This window comes from Oncorhynchus mykiss, chromosome 21, assembly GCF_057628025.1.
Source record: "Oncorhynchus mykiss isolate SJ-2025 chromosome 21, ASM5762802v1, whole genome shotgun sequence".
Classification (NCBI taxonomy): domain Eukaryota; kingdom Metazoa; phylum Chordata; class Actinopteri; order Salmoniformes; family Salmonidae; genus Oncorhynchus; species Oncorhynchus mykiss.
In genome coordinates, this window is record NC_143042.1 from 2,034,655 (window position 1) to 2,058,339 (window position 23,685).

Below are 23,685 nucleotides of genomic sequence, written 5' to 3' on the forward strand. Positions count from 1 at the left end.
CGTTTGGACACACCTACTCATTCAAGGGCTTTCTTGCCAAGAGTGTGCAAAGCTGTCATCAAGGCAAAAGGCTGGCTCCTTCGAAGGATCTCAAATAGAAAATATATTTTGATTTGTTTAACACTGTTTTGGTTACTACATGATTCCATATGTGTTATTTCATAGTTTTGATGTCTTCACTATTATTCTACAATATAGAAAATAGTAAAAAACTAAATAAAGACCTTGGAATGAGTAGGTATGTCCAAACTTTTGACTGGTCCTGTATACAACGGCTTAGGATTGTTGCTTGTATTCATTCAGCTAAATCTCTCTAGATAGAACTCAACCTTGTACTGTTTTTCTTCAACAAAGAAGAGTGTGATTAGTGATGAACACACTTCCATCCAGGTTGTATTTTCTCATTTACATCAACGACCCGGGGAATAGTTACAGGGGTGAAGAATGAGCCAATTGGAAACTGGGGATGACTAGGTGACCGTGATGGTATGTGGGCCAGATTGGGAATTTAGCCAGGACACCACGGTTAATACCCCTACTCTTATCACGGGATCTTTAGTGACCACAGAGAGTTGTGACACCCATTTAACATCCCATCAAAAAGACAGCACCCTGTGACTGTCCCCAATCACTGCCCTGGAGAATTGGGATATTATTATTTTTCAGCCCAGAGGAAAGTGTTCCTCCTACTAGCCTTCCAACACCACTTCCAGCATCTGGTCTCCCATCCACAGACCGACCAGGACCGACCCTGCTTATCTTCAGTGGCAAGCCAGCAGTGGGATGCAGGGTGGTATGGTTCAATTACAATATAGTCAGATTTAGCATCAAATACTGTAACAAATACAGCCAGCACTAAAACAAACCAACCAAACAGCCTCCTCACCTGATTGTGGAAGTTGAGCATGGTGGTGGTCTCTATATCCTTCTTCCCCAGGATCTCCATCTTGACCGGCGACGAGGGGAACTTCCAGGAGAAGTAGTCCAGGAAGTCTGGCAGGTAGGAGGCCGCCCCGTGGATGATGCCCATGACATAGTGAGCTGCCTGGGATGACGTGTCCTCGCTGAAGGCTAGGGTAACAAACTCCTGGGCGAACTGCTGCATCTCCGCTGGAGACAGGGCCGAGAGCTCGCTGCAGTAGGCGTGTGCCACCAGGGCTCCACCGTTGGGTTGTTCCTCTACGTGGATGAAGCGGGCGAACTCCAGGTTCTCAAAGCCAGGCTGGGGGCACCGTGGCTGGGGGATCTGGAGGGGGGATGTCATGGGGGAAGCTGGGTCCCAACTACTAATGCTACTGCTACTGCTATTGCTGCTGCTCCATAGGGGCTTGGAGAGGGACAGAGTTGGAGAGGGGCTGTAGCAGTTCTCCTGTTTGATGGATGAGGTGGTGGAGGTGTGATGGTGGTGGACGGGGAGCGGGGGTTTGAACTCTGTGTGGCCGTGGTGGTGGTGGGGCTGTTGTTTGGAGGCCAGGCCTGCATGGAGCTCAGAGAGGAGACCAGCACACACGGTCTGGCTGGACCTGCTGTACATCTTGGGACGTTTCCACTTCTCCCTCTCACTCTCTTTGTGTTTCTTCTTCTTCTTCTTCTTCACCTTTTTAATCTGGAGCTCCTCTGAGTTTATCTGGGGTTTCTGCTTGTCTAGAGAGAGAGAGAGAGAGGAGGGGAGGAGAGAGGGGGGAGCAGTGAGGGGGGAGCAGAGAGGGGAGGAGAGAGGGGAGGAGAGAGAGGGGAGGAGAGAGAGGGGAGCAGGGAGGGGAGAGAGAGGGGGGGGGGGGGCAGAGAGAGAGAGGGGGGAGAGGAGAGAGGGGGGAAAATAGTGTTAATAAAAGAGCTGTGAAAAACACCTGCATGCAGATTCACTACTACCCAGAGCATGTCTGGAATCTAGAGAGAGAGAGATGCACTACTACCCAGAGCATGTCTGGAATCTAGAGAGAGAGAGATGCACTACTACCCAGAGCATGTCTGGAATCTAGAGAGAGAGAGATGCACTACTACCCAGAGCATGTCTGGAATCTAGAGAGAGAGAGATGCACTACTACCCAGAGCATGTCTGGAATCTAGAGAGAGATGCACTACTACCCAGAGCATGTCTGGAATCTAGAGAGAGAGAGATGCACTACTACCCAGAGCATGTCTGGAATCTAGAGAGAGAGAGACCCTCTACTACCCAGAGCATGTCTGGAATCTAGAGAGAGAGAGACCCTCTACTACCCAGAGCATGTCTGGAATCTAGAGAGAGATGCACTACTACCCAGAGCATGTCTGGAATCTAGAGAGAGAGACCCTCTACTACCCAGAGCATGTCTGGAATCTAGAGAGAGAGACCCTCTACTACCCAGAGCATGTCTGGAATCTAGAGAGAGATGCACTACTACCCAGAGCATGTCTGGAATCTAGAGAGAGAGAGATGCACTACTACCCAGAGCATGTCTGGAATCTAGAGAGAGAGAGACCCTCTACTACCCAGAGCATGTCTGGACTCTAGAGAGAGAGAGACCCTCTACTACCCAGAGCATGTCTGGAATCTAGAGAGAGATGCACTACTACCCAGAGCATGTCTGGAATCTAGAGAGAGAGAGACCCTCTACTACCCAGAGCATGTCTGGAATCTAGAGAGAGAGAGACCCTCTACTACCCAGAGCATGTCTGGAATCTAGAGAGAGAGAGACCCTCTACTACCCAGAGCATGTCTGGAATCTAGAGAGAGAGAGACCCTCTACTACCCAGAGCATGTCTGGAATCTAGAGAGAGAGAGACCCTCTACTACCCAGAGCATGTCTGGAATCTAGAGAGAGAGAGACCCTCTACTACCCAGAGCATGTCTGGAATCTAGAGAGAGAGAGACCCTCTACTACCCAGAGCATGTCTGGAATCTAGAGAGAGAGAGACCCTCTACTACCCAGAGCATGTCTGGAATCTAGAGAGAGAGAGACCCTCTACTACCCAGAGCATGTCTGGAATCTAGAGAGAGAGAGATGCACTACTACCCAGAGCATGTCTGGAATCTAGAGAGAGAGAGACCCTCTACTACCCAGAGCATGTCTGGAATCTAGACAGAGAGAGACCCTCTACTACCCAGAGCATGTCTGGAATCTAGAGAGAGAGAGATGCACTACTACCCAGAGCATGTCTGGAATCTAGAGAGAGAGAGAGACCCTCTACTACCCAGAGCATGTCTGGAATCTAGAGAGAGAGAGATGCACTACTACCCAGAGCATGTCTGGAATCTAGAGAGAGAGAGATGCACTACTACCCAGAGCATGTCTGGAATCTAGAGAGAGAGACCCTCTACTACCCAGAGCATGTCTGGAATCTAGAGAGAGAGAGACCCTCTACTACCCAGAGCATGTCTGGAATCTAGAGAGAGATGCACTACTACCCAGAGCATGTCTGGAATCTAGAGAGAGAGAGAGATGCACTACTACCCAGAGCATGTCTGGAATCTAGAGAGAGAGAGATGCACTACTACCCAGAGCATGTCTGGAATCTAGAGAGAGGGAGATGCACTACTACCCAGAGCATGTCTGGAATCTAGAGAGAGAGAGAGATGCACTACTACCCAGAGCATGTCTGGAATCTAGAGAGATGCACTACTACCCAGAGCATGTCTGGAATCGAGAGAGATGCACTACTACCCAGAGCATGTCTGGAATCGAGAGAGAGAGAGATGCACTACTACCCAGAGCATGTCTGGAATCTAGAGAGAGAGAGATGCACTACTACCCAGAGCATGTCTGGAATCTAGAGAGAGAGAGAGATGCACTACTACCCAGAGCATGTCTGGAATCTAGAGAGAGAGAGAGAGATGCACTACTACCCAGAGCATGTCTGGAATCTAGAGAGAGAGAGAGATGCACTACTACCCAGAGCATGTCTGGAATCTAGAGAGAGAGAGATGCACTACTACCCAGGGCATGTCTGGAATCAAGAGAGAGAGAGAGAGAGACGCACTACTACCCAGAGCATGTCTGGAATCGAGAGAGAGAGAGAGATGCACTACTACCCAGAGCATGTCTGGAATCTAGAGAGAGAGATGCACTACTACCCAGAGCCTGTCTGGAATCTAGAGAGAGAGCGATGCACTACTACCCAGAGCATGTCTGGCATCTAGAGCGAGAGATGCACTACTACCCAGAGCCTGTCTGGAATCTAGAGAATCAATGAGCAGAGGAGAGGAGGAAGAGAGGAGGAAGAGAGGCGGCTCTGGTTGAGGAATAACTACTTCCATCAATACATGAAGACCTTCATTAGCCTTGTATTATTACCATGGTCCCAACTATAGGCCTCACTGCTTCAGCCAACTCCTCTGACTACTGACACGTGGCATGATTATATTACCACCCAAAAGGAGCAAAACAACTGGGCTTATAATTAGACACAGAGGACAACGTAGTAATTATTACGATTGAATTACAGTAACCAGAGAGCTTGGACACCGCTGTTAGAAAACTGTAATAAACTGGATTCAGTCCAGGGGGTGGAACTGGGAAGAGCCGCAGCAGTCCAGGGGGTGGAACTGGGAAGAGCCACAGCAGTCCAGGGGGTGGAACTGGGAAGCAGCCGCGGCAGTCCAGGGGGTGGAACTGGGAAGCAGCCGCGGCAGTCCAGGGGGTGGAACTGGGAAGCAGCCGCGGCAGTCCAGGGGGTGGAACTGGGAAGCAGCCGCGGCAGTCCAGGGGGTGGAACTGGGAAGCAGCCGCGGCAGTCCACGGGGTGGAACTGGGAAGCAGCCGCGGCAGTCCAGGGGGTGGAACTGGGAAGCAACCGCGGCAGTCCAGGGGGTGGAACTGGGAAGAGCCGTAGCAGTATACATCCCAAATGGCACCATAGTCCCTGTTTAGTGCACTACTTTTGACCATGGCCAGATTGAATTGTCTTGTGTCCCAAATGGCACAGAGGCAGAGCCACTGTAGGCGGGGCCGTTTGGCATCTCATCAGAACCAGAGAACTGTCTAACGTTTTCAGATCACCAGCCAAATTACCCGTTGTTACCTGCCTGCTGCTACCTGTGGGAAGCAGCTCTTTAAGAGCAGCCAAAATAACAGCCTGATACGTGATCTCCATGCTCTGCTCTCTTTAGTCTCTGTACAAGACTAACCAGCTTCTACCCCCAAGCCTGAAGACTCCTGAACATCTAATCAAATGGCTACCCAGACTATTTGCATTGCCCCCCCCCCTCTTCTACACTGCTGCTACTCTCTGTTATTATCTATGCATAGTCACTTTAATAACTCTACCTACATGTACATATTACCTCGACTAACCGGTGCCCCCGCACATTGACTGTGTACCAGTACCCCCTGTATACAGCCTCGCTATTGTTATTTTACTGCTGCTCTTTAATTGTTATTTTCATTAGGTTTGATTTGATTGGGAGTCCCATAGGAGTCCCATAGGGGTCCCATAGGAGTCCCATAGGAGTCCCATAGGGGTCCCATCGGAGTCCCATAGGAGTCCCATAGGGGTCCCATCGGAGTCCCATCGGAGTCCCATAGGAGTCCCATCGGAGTCCCATCGGGCGGCACACAGTTGGCCCATAGGAGTCCCATAGGAGTCCCATAGGGGTCCCATCGGAGTCCCATCGGAGTCCCATAGGGGTCCCATCGGAGTCCCATCGGAGTCCCATCGGAGTCCCATCGGGGTCCCATAGGAGTCCCATAGGGGTCCCATAGGGGTCCCATAGGGGTCCCATCGGAGTCCCATAGGGGTCCCATCGGAGTCCCATAGGAGTCCCATCGGAGTCCCATCGGGGTCCCATAGGAGTCCCATAGGGGTCCCATAGGGGTCCCATCGGAGTCCCATCGGAGTCCCATCGGAGTCCCATCGGAGTCCCATAGGAGTCCCATCGGAGTCCCATCGGGCGGCACACAGTTGGCCCAGCGTGGTCCGGGTTCGGACGGTGGAGGCCTCATTGGAAATAAGAATTTGTTCTTAACTGATTTGCCAAGTTAAATATAATAAAAAATATCTGTTCATATTTAAAATGTAAATAATTAGTGGCTGCTTTTCAGAAATTACATGAAGGTTCTGACTGGAAAAAGAACAAAAACATGGATCAAAATATTAAAACACTGAGGACTAGAGTGAAAATGTTACCAGCTGTCAAAGTCCACACAGCAGAACCTGTGATGGTAAAAAATACATTTCAAAAATATAAAAAGTTTTTTATTGATAGTTACATATTGCGATATGGACGACATTATATAGATGCTTTGACTCCAAGTATCAATTTGTAAAAAAATAAGAAAAAACGGTATTTTTCATCGTAGAGCTCATTCTCTTTTTTAAATAGTGAGTCAACATGTTTTCAGCACCATTTCCATGACTGATGACTCATTTTCTCGTCTCTCCACAGCAGACATATTGTGAGCAATATGTTTAACATTAAATCACAATATATCTTGGCCAGGTCGCAGTTGTAAATGAGAACTTGTTCTCAACTAGCTTTCCTGGTTAAATTAAAAAGGTGAAATAAAATGTTAGTTTTTTAAAAATATATATATAGAATTGTGAAAGTCCCAATGCATACACTTTAAATAATGCCACCTTAATGTTTACACATCTTACAATAATCAGATCATGTGTATATACTATATTTTATACCATCCATTGCACCTTGCCTGTGCCGTGCCGCTCAGCCATCGCTCATCCATATATATATATACACACACACACACACATTGTCATTCACCCTTTTAGATGTGTGTATTAGGTAGCTGGAGAACGGTTAGATATTACTGCACAGTCGGAACTAGAAGCACAAGCATTTCTCTACACTCGCATTAACATCTGCTCACCATGTGTATGTGACCATTAACATCTGCTAACCATGTGTATGTGACCATTAACATCTGCTAACCATGTGTATGTGACCATTAACATCTGCTAACCATGTGTATGTAACCAATAACATCTGCTAACCATGTGTATGTGACCATTAACATCTGCTAACCATGTGTATGTGACCATTAACATCTGCTCACCATGTGTATGTGACCATTAACATCTGCTCACCATGTGTATGTGACCATTAACATCTGCTAACCATGTGTATGTAACCAATAACATCTGCGACCATTAACATCTGCTAACCATGTGTATGTGACCATTAACATCTGCTAACCATGTGTATGTGACAAATAAAATGATTTGAGTGTATCGACACCTCAGTATCGTGTTGATATAGTATAGTGAGGTCACTGGCAATTCAGCCCTATTCAGAACCTCAATATTGAGTCATATATATATTTGTATGTTATGCTGGTTGTGTGTGGACTGACTTCTCCACTACACACATCAACAAAACCACCCAGCCATAAGATCCAGCTCGACTGCCCTTTAAAGTAGACAGCACAGCTAAAGGCCTGCGGTTGGTTGTCTGATCCGTCACAGACACCCTGCCACGCCCAAACATTCACAGACACATTTCAAAGCCCACTGTCTCCCACTCCTCTGTGGCATAATAATAGTACAACAACAGCACGATATGTAGGGATACAGGTAACTGCCAAAATAAAGGAAACACCAACATTGTATGTCAAAGGGCACTGGGCCACCACGATCCGCCAGGACAGCTTCCATGTGCCTTGGCATAGATTCTACAAGGGGCTGGAACCAAACATTACATCATTTGCTGTTTTGTCGATGGAGGTGGAAAACGCTGTCTCAGTCACCGCTTCAGAATCTCCCGTAAGTGATGAACTGGGTTGAGATGTGGTGACTGGAATATGGTGGAACGTTAGATCTGGTGACAGACGGCAGGGGAATATGGTGACAGACGGCAGGGGAATATGGTGACAGACGGCAGGGGAATATGGTGACAGACGGCAGGGGAATACGGTGACAGACGGCAGGGGAATATGGTGACAGACGGCAGGGGAATATGGTGACAGACGGCAGGGGAATACGGTGACAGACGGCAGGGGAATACGGTGACAGACGGCAGGGGAATATGGTGACAGACGGCAGGGGAATACGGTGACAGACGGCAGGGGAATATGGTGACAGACGGCAGGGGAATATGGTGACAGACGGCAGGGGAATATGGTGACAGACGGCAGGGGAATATGGTGACAGACGGCAGGGGAATATGGTGGAACGTCAGATCTGGTGACAGACGGCAGGGGAATATGGTGACAGGCGGCAGGGGAATATGGTGACAGGCGGCAGGGGAATATGGTGACAGGCGGCAGGGGAATATGGTGACAGACGGCAGGGGAATATGGTGACAGACGGCAGGGGAATATGGTGACAGGCGGCAGGGGAATATGGTGACAGGCGGCAGGGGAATATGGTGACAGACGGCAGGGGAATATGGTGGAACGTCAGATCTGGTGACAGACGGCAGGGGAATATGGTGACAGACGGCAGGGGAATATGGTGACAGACGGCAGGGGAATATGGTGACAGACGGCAGGGGAATATGGTGACAGACGGCAGGGGAATATGGTGACAGACGGCAGGGGAATATGGTGACAGACGGCAGGGGAATATGGTGACAGACGGCAGGGGAATATGGTGGAACGTCAGATCTGGTGACAGACGGCAGGGGAATATGGTGAAACGTTAGATCTGGTGACAGACGGCAGGGGAATATGGTGACAGACGGCAGGGGAATATGGTGACAGACGGCAGGGGAATATGGTGACAGACAGCAGGGGAATATGGTGACAGACGGCAGGGGAATATGGTGACAGACGGCAGGGGAATATGGTGACAGACAGCAGGGGAATATGGTGACAGACAGCAGGGGAATATTTATTTATTTATTTTACCTTTATTTAACCAGGTAGGCAAGTTGAGAACAAGTTCTCATTTACAATTGCGACCTGGCCAAGATAAAGCAAAGCAGTTCGACAGATACAACAACACAGAGTTACACATGGAGTAAAAAAACATACAGTCAATAATAAAGTATAAACAAGTCTATATACAATGTGAGCAAATGAGGTGAGAAGGGAGGTAAAGGCAAAAAAGGCCTTGGTGGCAAGGTAAATACAATATAGCAAGTAAAACACTGGAATGGTAGTTTTGCAATGGAAGAATGTGCAAAGTAGAAATAAAAATAATGGGGTGCAAAGGAGCAAAATAAATAAATAAATTAAATACAGTTGGGAAAGAGGTAGTTGATAGGGCTAAATTATAGGTGGGCTATGTACAGGTGCAGTAATCTGTGAGCTGCTCTGACAGTTGGTGCTTAAAGCTAGTGAGGGAGATAAGTGTTTCCAGTTTCAGAGATTTTTGTAGTTCGTTCCAGTCATTGGCAGCAGAGAACTGGAAAGAGAGGCGGCCAAAGAAATAATTGGTTTTGGGGGTGACTAGAGAGATATACCTGCTGGAGCGTGTGCTACAGGTGGGAGATGCTATGGTGACCAGCGAGCTGAGATAAGGGGGGACTTTACCTAGCAGGGTCTTGTAGATGACATGGAGCCAGTGGGTTTGGCGACGAGTATGAAGCGAGGGCCAGCCAACGAGAGCGTACAGGTCGCAATGGTGGGTAGTATATGGGGCTTTGGTGACAAAACGGATTGCACTGTGATAGACTGCATCCAATTTGTTGAGTAAGGTATTGGAGGCTATTTTGTAAATTACATCGCCAAAGTCGAGGATTGGTAGGATGGTCAGTTTTACAAGGGTATGTTTGGCAGCATGAGTGAAGGATGCTTTGTTGCGAAATAGGAAGCCAATTCTAGATTTAACTTTGGATTGGAGATGTTTGATATGGGTCTGGAAGGAGAGTTTACAGTCTAACCAGACACCTAAGTATTTGTAGTTGTCCACGTATTCTAAGTCAGAGCCGTCCAGAGTAGTGATGTTGGACAGGCGGGTAGGTGCAGGTAGCGATCGGTTGAAGAGCATGCATTTAGTTTTACTTGTATTTAAGAGCAATTGGAGGCCACGGAAGGAGAGTTGTATGGCATTGAAGCTTGCCTGGAGGGTTGTTAACACAGTGTCCAAAGAAGAGCCGGAAGTATACAGAATGGTGTCGTCTGCGTAGAGGTGGATCAGAGACTCACCAGCAGCAAGAGCGACCTCATTGATGTATACAGAGAAGAGAGTCGGTCCAAGAATTGAACCCTGTGGCACCCCCATAGAGACTGCCAGAGGTCCGGACAACAGACCCTCCGATTTGACACACTGAACTCTATCAGAGAAGTAGTTGGTGAACCAGGCGAGGCAATCATTTGAGAAACCAAGGCTGTTGAGTCTGCCGATGAGGATGTGGTGATTGACAGAGTCGAAAGCCTTGGCCAGATCAATGAATACGGCTGCACAGTAATGTTTCTTATCGATGGCGGTTAAGATATCGTTTAGGACCTTGAGCGTGGCTGAGGTGCACCCATGACCAGCTCTGAAACCAGATTGCATAGCAGAGAAGGTATGGTGAGATTCAAAATGGTCGGTAATCTGTTTGTTGACTTGGCTTTCGAAGACCTTAGAAAGGCATGGTAGGATAGATATAGGTCTGTAGCAGTTTGGGTCAAGAGTGTCCCCCCCTTTGAAGAGGGGGATGACCGCAGCTGCTTTCCAATCTTTGGGAATCTCAGACGACACGAAAGAGAGGTTGAACAGGCTAGTAATAGGGGTGGCAACAATTTCGGCAGATAATTTTAGAAAGAAAGGGTCCAGATTGTCTAGCCCGGCTGATTTGTAGGGGTCCAGATTTTGCAGCTCTTTCAGAACATCAGCTGAATGGATTTGGGAGAAGGAGAAATGGGGAAGGTTTGGGCGAGTTGCTGTTGGGGGTGCAGTGCTGTTGACAGGGATAGGAGTAGCCAGGTGGAAAGCATGGCCAGCAGTAGAAAAATGCTTATTGAAATTTTCAATTATGGTGGATTTATCAGTGGTGACAGTGTTTCCTATCTTCAGTGCAGTGGGCAGCTGGGAGGAGGTGTTCTTATTCTCCATGGACTTTACAGTGTCCCAGAACTTTTTTGAGTTAGTGTTGCAAGAAGCAAATTTCTGCTTGAAAAAGCTAGCCTTGGCTTTTCTAACTGCCTGTGTATAATGGTTTCTAGCTTCCCTGAACAGCTGCATATCACGGGCTGTTCGATGCTAATGCAGAACGCCATAGGATGTTTTTGTGTTGGTTAAGGGCAGTCAGGTCTGGGGAGAACCAAGGGCTATATCTGTTCCTGGTTCTAAATTTCTTGAATGGGGCATGTTTATTTAAGATGGTTAGGAAGGCATTTTTAAAAAATATCCAGGCATCCTCTACTGACGGGATGAGGTCAATATCCTTCCAGGATACCCCGGCCAGGTCGATTAGAAAGGCCTGCTCGCTGAAGTGTTTCAGGGAGCGTTTTACAGTGATGAGAGGAGGTCGTTTATGGTGACAGACGGCAGGGGAATATGGTGAAACGTCAGCAAGTTGAGCTGCTTTCGTCACTGAAGCTCCTGTCGAACGAGCCCCAACAAATCACCCCTCTTTCAGAGTCCCAGAGAACTCTTCTTCTATCCACGGTAGTCAAAATAGCAGGCGACTGGGCCTGGACAGCACTTTTAAACATGACCCTAAGCACCATGTTTATTCCATGCCTGTATGGAAGCACATGCTTTCAATATACTTTGTATCCCTCATTTACTCAAGTGTTTCCTTTTTTTGGCAGTTACCAGTAGATTTGTATACATGGTAGCGACTAGTCCGAGCCTGTGGTTATTTTGGTACGCGTGTTGCTCACGCGTGATGCGTGTGCGTATATGGCAGGATGGTGTAGCTAGGAGCACATGGCTGTCAGAACAGGGGAGCCTGCTACAGTGACATGGCCTGGTTCAGAGGAGCTGCTGCTTCACTATAGCACCAACACACACGCCTCTGGAGCACGTTCACCACCATATGACAGGATACACACACACACACACACAGAGAGAGCGCGAGACAGACACAGAGAGAGCGAGAGGGAGAGAGAGCGACAGAGAGAGCGACAGAGAGAGCGACAGAGACACAGAGAGCGCGAGCGACACAGAGAGAGTGAGCAAGTATGCGGGGTAGAGAAGGAGAGGGGGGAGCAGGAGAAAAACAGAGTGAGTGAGGCAGTGTATTATACTGTGATGCTGTTAATCCAGAGAGCTCTAGCTCCTCCACCCCCACCCCTCTCTCCACTCTACCATTTTACCAGTAGGACAGCAGGCCAGACAGTTATTCAAACCATGATCCGTGTGTGAGACAGAGGTCAGATGTGTCTAAACAGACAGTCAGAGTTTACCAAAACGGGGCTTAGGTGGTGGGCGTGGCAACGGTCGGAGCTGCTGAATTTGAAAGGGCCTTATCTTGACGATGTAGATTTGGTTATGGTTTTTTAAAGCATCTTTAAGACAATTTCCTGCATTTCTATACATTTCTCCATGGCAAATGCTTTGTTTGTTTTGCTCAAACAGAAAATCAATACTGCTAAATTCATAGTTAACATTTTCTATTCTCCCTGACCGTCTAGCTTTTATTTTGGCGATGTTCGTTCTCAAAGATTATATAATAAAAACATTAAGGGTCCATTATAATTTCTTCATACTTTGTGACGGGTTTGTTTTAAATTCACACTGAAAAGCGTTTTTCCATCTCAAAAACAGATTGTGGGACTTCAGGCCCAAGGATTTCAATGACAGGAAACACCCTGCCAGTACACACAGAGAGCATGTGCCTCACAGCTGGAGAGGACATACAACCAGCCCCTAAAGTGTATAATCCACTAAATGTTATGAAACAAACAGTACAAATAGTGTAAAACAGAGACAAACAGAAACAGAATGGGAGAGAGAGAGAGGGTTTAATGTGACTCCTAGTAGACTGGGAGAGCAGTAGCTAGAATGCTCTGGGTTTCCCCCCCAGCAGCTCCCAGTACTACACCACGGCTCAGTATCTTTACAGTCTGGAGAGGCTGCTAGCTCCTCACTAACAGGCCGCTGATGACCTAATCTAGGACAAGCTGACGCTCAGACTACGTATTACAGAGACTGAGCTTGCTGTGCATACAAACAAACCTCCAGTGTCACAGTGCATCGTCTAGTTATCTAGGCCAATCTGCCTGCACCCAAAACACCAGTTATAAGCACAGAGAGAGACCGATAGTCAACTGGAAAAGCCTGCAGGAAGTGTAGGAATATGATAGATTCATTTTGTATGCACACAAAGCAAGTGCTAAATATTTGCTCAAGGTGTACAGTTTTGTTCAAACATAATTAATTCCTGAGGAGAGGTGCATGACATCGAGAACAGTTTCCCCCTGCACAGCATCTACACAGCATCAGTTCCACCCTGCACAGCATCAGTTTCCCCCTGCACAGCATCTACACAGCATCAGTTTCCCCCTGCACAGCATCTACACAGCATCAGTTTCCCCCTGCACTGCATCTACACAGCATCAGTTTCCCCCTGCACAGCATCAGTTTCCCCCTGCACAGCATCTACACAGCATCAGTTTCCCCCTGCACAGCATCTACACAGCATCAGTTTCCCCCTGCACTGCATCTACACAGCATCAGTTTCCCCCTGCACAGCATCTGCACAGCATCAGTTTCCCCCTGCACAGCATCAGTTTCCCCCTGCACAGCATCTACACAGCATCAGTTTCCCCCTGCACAGCATCTACACAGCATCAGTTTCCCCCTGCACTGCATCTACACAGCATCAGTTTCCCCCTGCACAGCATCAGTTTCCCCCTGCACAGCATCTACACAGCATCAGTTTCCCCCTGCACAGCATCTACACAGCATCAGTTTCCCCCTGCACTGCATCTACACAGCATCAGTTTCCCCCTGCACAGCATCTGCACAGCATCAGTTTCCCCCTGCACTGCATCAGTTTCCCCCTGCACAGCATCAGTTTCCCCCTGCACAGCATCTACACAGCATCAGTTTCCCCCTGCACAGCATCTACACAGCATCAGTTTCCCCCTGCACTGCATCTACACAGCATCAGTTTCCCCCTGCACTGCATCTACACAGCATCAGTTTCCCCCTGCACAGCATCTACACAGCATCAGTTTCCCCCTGCACTGCATCTACACAGCATCAGTTTCCCCCTGCACAGCATCTGCACAGCATCAGTTTCCCCCTGCACAGCATCAGTTTCCCCCTGCACAGCATCAGTTTCCCCCTGCACAGCATCAGTTTCCCCCTGCACAGCATCAGTTTCCCCCTGCACAGAATCAGTTTCCCCCTGCACAGCATCAGTTTCCCCCTGCACAGCATCAGTTTCCCCCTGCACAGAATCTACACAGCATCAGTTTCCCTCTGCACAGCATCTACACAGCATCAGTTTCCCCTCTGCACAGCATCTACACAGTATCAGTTTCCCCCTGCACAGCATCAGTTTCCCCCTGCACAGCTGAAGCAGCATTTGACAGAGCACCAAACAATGCCACTGAAATCGTTCCAAAATGGCAGAAATTGATCAACACCCTAAAAGCCACATGAATGGAACTGACAGTGTGTGTGTTCCAAAATCCACAGTAAAATGTAAAATCAGTGGTGGGGGTGAAGAAGAGGAAGTCAATTAGCTGTGTTGTCACAGCCTGGGCTTGACTGCTGAACGCAAACATCCCTGGATGATTACCAGACTGACACCGTCTGTCTGTCTAGTGGTGACATGCTGACAGTCTGTCTGTCTAGTGGTCTCTGGGTAATATAGGCCCTTAAAACACAGACACACAGTTGATGACAAACATCCTCAAAGCTCAGTGTGACCATTACACTAAAGCAGCCATGTTTTTCCTATTGATTTCCAATTGTTGTTTTTTCCTTTTAATCCTACTTCTCTTTCTCCGCCATGACACAGAGCACCGCCTGTTGAGTAATACGCTGATCCTCAACACACGGGGCTCTCAGTGGTGCGTACTGAGACCCCTCCTGTACTCCCTGTTCACCCACGACTCCAACACCATAACATTTGCTGACGACACGACGGTGGAAGGCCAGAACACCGATGAGACAGCCTATAGGGAGGACGCCCCCATTCTCATCGACGGGAGTGGAGTGGGTCGAGAACTTCAATTTCTTCTGTGTCCACATCACTAAGGAATTATCATGGTCCTCACACACCAACCCAGTCGTGAAGAAGGCACGACAACAGAGGCTGAAAAGATTTGGCACAGGTCCTCAACAAGTTCTACAGCTGCACCACAGAGAGCATCTTGGCTGGCTGGATCACCGCCTGGTGTGGCAACAGCTTGCCAATCCAAACGCAAGGCTCTACAGAGGGTAGTGCTCTACAGAGGGTAGTGCGCTACAGAGGGTAGTGCTCTACAGAGGGTAGTGCGCTACAGAGGGTGGAGTGAGTCCTGGATGAGACAGCGCCGGGTGGAATGAGTCCTGGATGAGACAGCGCCGGGTGGACCTGGAATCCTGTCCTTTCTACTCACATTTCCATCTTAAAACACACTACATAACATATCTAAACACACTACATAACATATCTAAACACACTACATAACATATCTAAACCACACTACATAACATATCTAAACACACTACATAACATATCTAAACACACTACATAACATATCTAAACACACTACATAACATATCTAAACACACTACATAACATATCTAAACACACTACATAACATATCTAAAACACACTACATAACATATCTAAAACACACTACATAACATATCTAAACACACTACATAACATATCTAAACACACTACATAACATATCTAAACACACTACATAACATATCTAAACACACTACATAACATATCTAAACACACTACATAACATATCTAAACACACTACATAACATATCTAAACACACTACATAACATATCTAAACACACTACATTACATATATAAACACACTACATAACATATATAACCACACTACATAACATATATAACCACACTACATAACATATCTAATAAACACACTACATAACATATCTAAACACACTACATAACATATCTAATAAACACACTACATAACATATCTAAACACACTACATAACATATCTAAACACACTACATAACATAACATATCTAAACACACTACATAACATAACATATCTAAACACACTACATAACATATCTAAACACACTACATAATATATAGTGACTGTACCGAAGACTGCTAGGTGGTATTAGCAGAGGCTCCCTCCTAGGTCTCCCTCGTGCTAGGACTGATCAGCACCACACAGGAAGGGCAGCCTGCTCCGTTTCCTGTCCCCAGTCAGAGAGACAGACACAGGCCTGAGACTCCCAGCTCAGCCTCTCACACAGAGACCAGGCTCAGTGACACTGCAGTGCCGTAGTAGTAGTAGTAGTAGTAGTAGTAGTAGTAGTAGTAGTCACCACACTATGAAAATTAATACTCACTATCCTACACATTCTGCCGTGGATTCTGCTGTCTGAGTGACTCAAACATCACGGAGGGCACCATGCCTTGACAAACACACTCCTGAAAGCACCATTTTTAAAATTGGAGATTCTCCCTGACTGTCTAGCTTTTATTTTGGTGATTGTTAGTTCACAAATATGATCTTATTTAAAAATATATATATCCATTACATTTTCTACATACCTCATCTTTTTTTAAACTTTTGAACATAGTGTAGGTGGCCCGAAAAAACACTTCAGCAACTCGCCCAACTATTTTCTATATATATGTGTGTGTGTGTGTGTGTGTGTGTGTGTGTGTGTGTGTGTGTGTACACAAGGGGCAAAAGAGGGAAATCTGAGTCTGTGTTGCCTTGCTGGATAGTCAAGCTCCTCACTGTTAGTCCTCAGCTGGGGTGTAGAGCCATGACCTTTACAGCAGACTGGAGTTGTGCTGAGAGGCTCTGCCCGACACACAGTCAGTGTAGTGGTCATATTGATAGAGGAGGCTGGAGTACAGCATTAAGAGCAGTCAGACACACACACAGTCAGTTTAGTGGTCATATTGATAGAGGGGGCTGGGGTAGAGCATTAAGAGCAGTCACACACACACACACAGTCAGTGTAGTGGTCATATTGATAGAGGGGGCTGGGGTAGAGCATTAAGAGCAGTCACACACACACACACAGTCAGTGTAGTGGTCATATTGATAGAGGGGGCTGGGGTACAGCATTAAGAGCAGTCAGACACACACACACACAGTCAGTGTAGTGGTCATATTGATAGAGGGGGCTGGGGTACAGCATTAAGAGCAGTCAGACACACACACAGTCAGTTTAGTGGTCATATTGATAGAGGGGGCTGGGGTAGAGCATTAAGAGCAGTCACACACACACACACAGTCAGTGTAGTGGTCATATTGATAGAGGGGGCTGGGGTACAGCATTAAGAGCAGTCAGACACACACACACACAGTCAGTGTAGTGGTCATATTGATAGAGGGGGCTGGGGTACAGCATTAAGAGCAGTCAGACACACACACAGTCAGTGTAGTGGTCATATTGATAGAGGGGGCTGGGGTACAGCATTAAGAACAGTCAGACACAAACACACACACACAGTCAGTGTAGTGGTCATATTGATAGAGGGGGCTGGGGTACAGCATTATGAGCAGTCAGACACACACACACAGTCAGTGTAGTGGTCATATTGATAGAGGGGGCTGGGGTACAGCATTATGATCAGTCAGACACACACAGAAAGAGGGGTCAGAGCCACTGTACTAAGCAGACCACCAGTCATAGTGTTAGGACTGTGCACAGGTCTGTCCAACGGTGCAAATGATTGAGCACAGCCAACAATATACTGGCTACCTCTTTCAGCATGTTAACCGGAGTAATGCACAGTGCCCTCTGCTAACACACACACCACAAATTCATCTGTTGACTTTTGAATGTGCATACACGCATACAATGTTGGGTGTGTGTACATATTGGTACACTGGTATGGCTGAAGGACAGACAGGTATAAATAGCAGCAGAGTAAACTGATACAGCCCTCTGCTCTGTCAGCCTCACGTCACATTAACACAACACCGGCTGAGTGGCTGGGAGGCTTCCCTCTGACTCCACCACCGACTGACTGGCTGGGAGGCTTCCCTCTGACTGACTGGCTGGGAGGCTTCCCTCTGACTGACTGGCTGGGAGGCTTCCCTCTGACTCCACCACCCGCTGGGAGGCTTCCCTCTGACTCCACCACCGGCTGACTGGCTGGGAGGCTTCCCTCTGACTCCACCACCCGCTGGGAGGCTTCCCTCTGACTCCACCACTGACTGACTGGCTGGGAGGCTTCCCTCTGACTCCACCACTGACTGACTGGCTGGGAGGCTTCCCTCTGACTCCACCACTGACTGACTGGCTGGGAGGCTTCCCTCCTGACTCCACCACCCGCTGGGAGGCTTCCCTCTGACTCCACCACCCGCTGGGAGGCTTCCCTCTGACTCCACCACCCGCTGGGAGGCTTCCCTCTGACTGACTGGCTGGGAGGCTTCCCTCTGACTCCACCACTGACTGACTGGCTGGGAGGCTTCCCTCCTGACTCCACCACCCGCTGGGAGGCTTCCCTCTCGACTCCACCACCCGCTGGGAGGCTTCCCTCTGACTGACTGGCTGGGAGGCTTCCCTCTGACTGACTGGCTGGGAGGCTTCCCTCTGACTGACTGGCTGGGAGGCTTCCCTCTGACTGACTGGCTGGGAGGCTTCCCTCTGACTGACTGGCTGGGAGGCTTCCCTCTGACTGACTGGCTGGGAGGCTTCCCTCTGACTCCACCACCCGCTGGGAGGCTTCCCTCTGACTCCACCACCCGCTGAGTGGCTGGGAGGCTTCCCTCTGACTACACCACTGACTGGCTGCCTGACTGACTAACTGTCTGGACATTGAGCGATCGTTTTACAGACATGGGAAGCCACTCTAACAGTCTAAATAAATAAAACTCTGGCTGCCCGGCACGCTGCCCGGCACGCTGCCAGACTCGCTGGATCATGTCATGGGCATTGTGTAAGGTCAGGAAAATGGCAGCAGGGTCTTGGCAGTTCATTCCCACCACACCAGGCATTACAGCCTATTTAAAAGCAGGTTGAGGAGAGGGCACGCTGCTAGTTAAAAGACAGATGCAGCTACCACTGATAATATAGCACAATTATCACATCATTATTGCTATTACACAACTATGAATAATTTGGCAGCACTTAGGCCAGTCTTTGTCACAGATATATAGGACAACATCAGATATGAATAGCTTAGGCTGGCTCACAGTGGGCTAAATGTGTCCAAAACATACGTTGATTCACATGGGAGGGGAAGAGAAGAGAGAGAGAGAGACCGAGAGAGAGAGAGATGGAGAGAGAGACCGAGAGAGAGAGAGATGGAGAGAGAGACCGAGAGAGATGGAGAGAGAGGGATAGAGATGGAGAGAGAGCGAGAGGGAGACCGAGACAGATGGAGAGAGAGATAGAGGGGGAATCATAAGACAGCCATCTGTCTCAGCTAAACTCTGAATCGGAGAACAGGAGTCTGTTTGTGTGACTGAACCAACTAGTGAACACAGCCTACTCTCAGGGCCCCTCCCTCCCAAATAGCACCCTATTCCCTATATAGTGCACTACCCTGGTCAGAAGCACTATAAAGGGAATAGCGTGCCATTAGGGATCAGCCAACTCTACCATCGCTTCAGCAGCTGTTCCAGTTAAAGGCTTTAGTCACAGGCTGAGTATTTTGGACCCTGGTTCTAGCCCTGTCCTGCCACTCTGGGCCCTGGTTACAGCCTAGCCCTGCCACTCTGGGCCCTGGTTACAGCCCTGTCCTGCCACTCTGGGCCCTGGTTCTAGCCCTGTCCTGCCACTCTGGGCCCTGGTTCTAGCCTAGTCCTGCAACTCTGGGTCCTGGTTACAGCCCAGCCCTGCCACTCTGCGCCCTGGTTCTAGCCTAGCCCTGCCACTCTGCGCCCTGGTTCTAGCCTAGCCCTGCCACTCTGCGCCCTGGTTACAGCCCAGCCCTGCCACTCTGGGCCTTGGTTCTAGCCCAGCCATGCCACTCTGGGCCCTGGTTCTAGCCCAGCCCTGCCACTCTGGGCCCTGGTTACAGCCCTGTCCTGCCACTCTGGGCCCTGGTTACAGCCCTGTCCTGCCACTCTGGGCCCTGGTTACAGCCCTGTCCTGCCACTCTGGGCCCTGGTTACAGCCCTGTCCTGCCACTCTGGGCCCTGGTTACAGCCCTGTCCTGCCACTCTGGGCCCTGGTTACAGCCCTGCCCTGCCACTCTGGACCCTGGTTCTAGCCTAGCCCTGCCACTCTGGGCCCTGGTTACGGCCCTGGTTACAGCCCTGCCACTCTGGGCCCTGGTTATAGCCTAGCCCTGCCACTCTGGGCCCTGGTTACAGCCCTGCCACTCTGGGCCCTGGTTACAGCCCTGCCACTCTGGGCCCTGGTTACAGCCCTGCCACTCTGGGCCCTGGTTACAGCCCTGCCACTCTGGGCCCTGGTTACAGCCCTGCCACTCTGGGCCCTGGTTACAGCCCTGCCACACTGGGCCCTGGTTACAGCCCTGCCACACTGGGCCCTGGTTACAGCCCTGCCACACTGGGCCCTGGTTACAGCCCTGCCACTCTGGGCCCTGGTTACAGCCCTGCCACTCTGGGCCCTGGTTACAGCCCTGCCACTCTGGGCCCTGGTTACAGCCCTGCCACTCTGGGTCCTGGTTATACGGCTAACTCGGGTCTGGAGTTATCCTGGTCAGGTGACGAGGTAAAGTAAAACTCCTGTCCCTAACCAGTTTCCAGTTCTGATGCTCTAGGGGAGGCAACCTGCCTGTACAACAGTAAGGAGGAAACAATGAATGTAGCTACTCTCTATACTGAGCCCTGGTCAACAGTAGTACACTAGACAGGGTGAATGGTCAACACCTAGACAGGGACCAGGGTGAATGGTCAACACCTAGACAGGGACCAGGGTGAATGGTCAACACCTAGACAGGGACCAGGGTGAATGGTCAACAGTGGTACACTAAACAGGGACCAGGGTGAATGGTCAACAGTAGACAGGGACCAGGGTGAATGGTCAACACCTAGACAGGGACCAGGGTGAATGGTCAACAGTGGTACACTAGACAGGGACCAGGGTGAATGGTCAACAGTGGTACACTAGACAGGGACCAGGGTGAATGGTCAACAGTGGTACACTAAACAGGGACCAGGGTGAATGGTCAACAGTGGTACACTAAACAGGGACCAGGGTGAATGGTCAACACCTAGACAGGGACCAGGGTGAATGGTCAACACCTAGACAGGGACCAGGGTGCATGGTCAACACCTAGACAGGGACCAGGGTGAATGGTCAACACCTAGACAGGGACCAGGGTGAATGGTCAACACCTAGACAGGGACCAGGGTGAATGGTCAACACCTAGACAGGGACCAGGGTGAATGGTCAACACCTAGACAGGGACCAGGGTGAATGGTCAACACCTAGACAGGGACCAGGGTGAATGGTCAACACCTAGACAGGGACCAGGGTGAATGGTCAACACCTAGACAGGGACCAGGGTGAATGGTCAACACCTAGACAGGGACCAGGGTGAATGGTCAACACCTAGACAGGGACCAGGGTGAATGGTCAACAGTAGACAGGGACCAGGGTGAATGGTCAACAGTAGACAGGGACCAGGGTGAATGGTCAACAGTAGACAGGGACCAGGGTGAATGGTCAACAGTAGACAGGGACCAGGGTGAATGGTCAACAGTAGACAGGGACCAGGGTGACTGGTCAACAGTAGACAGGGACCAGGGTGACTGGTCAACAGTAGACAGGGACCAGGGTGACTGGTCAACAGTAGACAGGGACCAGGGTGACTGGTCAACAGTAGACAGGGACCAGGGTGACTGGTCAACAGTAGACAGGGACCAGGGTGACTGGTCAACAATAGACAGGGACCAGGGTGACTGGTCAACAGTAGACAGGGACCAGGGTGACTGGTCAACAGTTGACAGGGACCAGGGTGACTGGTCAACAGTAGACAGGGACCAGGGTGACTGGTCAACAGTAGACAGACAGGGACCAGGGTGAATGGTCAACAGTAGACAGGGACCAGGGTGAATGGTCAACAATAGACAGGGACCAGGGTGAATGGTCAACAGTAGACAGGGACCAGGGTGAATGGTCAACAATAGACAGGGACCAGGGTGAATGGTCAACAGTGGTACACTAAACAGGGACCAGGGTGAATGGTCAACAGTAGACAGGGACCAGGATGAATGGTCAACAGACAGACAGGGACCAGGGTGAATGGTCAACAATAGACAGGGACCAGGGTGAATGGTCAACAGTGGTACACTAAACAGGGACCATTTGAAACAACCATGTCACATCATTATCAACATACCTTTCTGAAGGAGCTTCACCTCTCCGTTCTCCCTCTTGATCTCATTCATCACTTTGTGTTTCTTCTGCTTCTTCGTCTTGTCCTTACTGGTGTGGTCTGAAAGAGAGGGGAGGACAGAGAGAAGTTAGGGTGAGGCCTTGAGGGTCATTTCAGGAGAGGGGCAGGTACAGTAGATACAAAGAAAGACTCACTCTCCACAGAAATTTAGCCTGCATCCTAAATGAGAATGGCACCCTATTCCCTAATGGCCCTGGTCAAGAGTAATGCAGCAATGGCACCCTATCCCCTACATATGGAACCCTATTCCCTAATGGCCCTGGTCTAGAGTAATGCAGGGTATAGGGTGTCATTTGGGATGCAGACTGACTCTGTAATTTACTGATTCCCAACTGCTTTCCAGTCTGAAGGACGACAGGTTCTCACAAAGACAGACACGCTAAATCTGTAATTTACTGATTCCCAACTGCTTTCCAGTCTGAAGGACGACAGGTTCTCACAAAGACAGACACGCTGACTCTGTAATTTACTGATTCCCAACTGCTTTCCAGTCTGAAGGACGACAGGATCACACAAAGACAGACAGACTTTTTTACAAGACAGGCCATCGCTGACATCTGTGGAAAGCAATTTAAGGATGTCGCTGAAATGCGATCCCTTAAGATTTTCAGCTGTTAAAAACACACAGGACAACGTAATTAGTGGTATCACTCTGATGACTACTTGATCGGTAGCTAGCATGATTATCAGCTCGTCATTATTGGACAGTTTCACAAACGGCAGGTCGAAAAGTATTAATGCCAATTGACAGAAACTGCAGTAAAATGTCAAACTGCAATGAACATGATCAAAATAGTATTATATGAAAAGTATTATAATCTGGGCCATTTATGAACTCGTCGTAGGTGAGAAGCTCAGTGGAGAAAAGGGCCCCGAAACAGCAAGGTAAAATCCAATTAAAAAGACAAAAAGGCAGAAATAGTAGTAACCCATCACAGTAAGTCAGTAATGACACCGTACCCGTCATCATCACATCTACAGTCAAACACTCAGAGGAACTGAAGAGACAAGTTACCGTGAGGGAACTATACATGCTTCCCCAAGACGGCAGCAAGTCTGAAACCAACAGGACCCTGAACAGCTTCTTCCCCCAGGCCATAAGACTGATAAATAGTTCACCCTGAACAGCTTCTTCCCCCAGGCCATAAGACTGATAAATAGTTCACCCTGAACAGCTTCTTCCCCCAGGCCATAAGACTGATAGATAGTTCAATAGTGGTGTAGTAGACCTCACAGTGAAATGCTGAATACAACAGGTGTAGTAGACCTTACAGTGAACTGCTGAATACAACAGGTGTAGTAGACCTTACAGTGAACTGCTGAATACAACAGGTGTAGTAGACCTCACAGTGAAATGCTGAATACAACAGGTGT

At 49.0% G+C, this 23,685-nt stretch overlaps 1 protein-coding gene across 1 annotated transcript in view; it reads right to left on the minus strand.

The window, feature by feature from the left end:
* LOC149972934 (lysine-specific demethylase RSBN1L-like) overlaps positions 1–23,685 on the minus strand; it is a 107,923-nt gene that overhangs the window by 77,071 nt on the left and 7,167 nt on the right. Inside the window, exons 2-3 of the mRNA XM_090213403.1 lie at positions 22,255–22,350; positions 887–1,644 (exon numbers count right to left, since the gene is read on the minus strand). Coding sequence (XP_090069529.1) covers positions 887–1,644; positions 22,255–22,350 — 854 coding nt within the window. The remainder of the gene's footprint in view (positions 1–886; positions 1,645–22,254; positions 22,351–23,685) is intronic.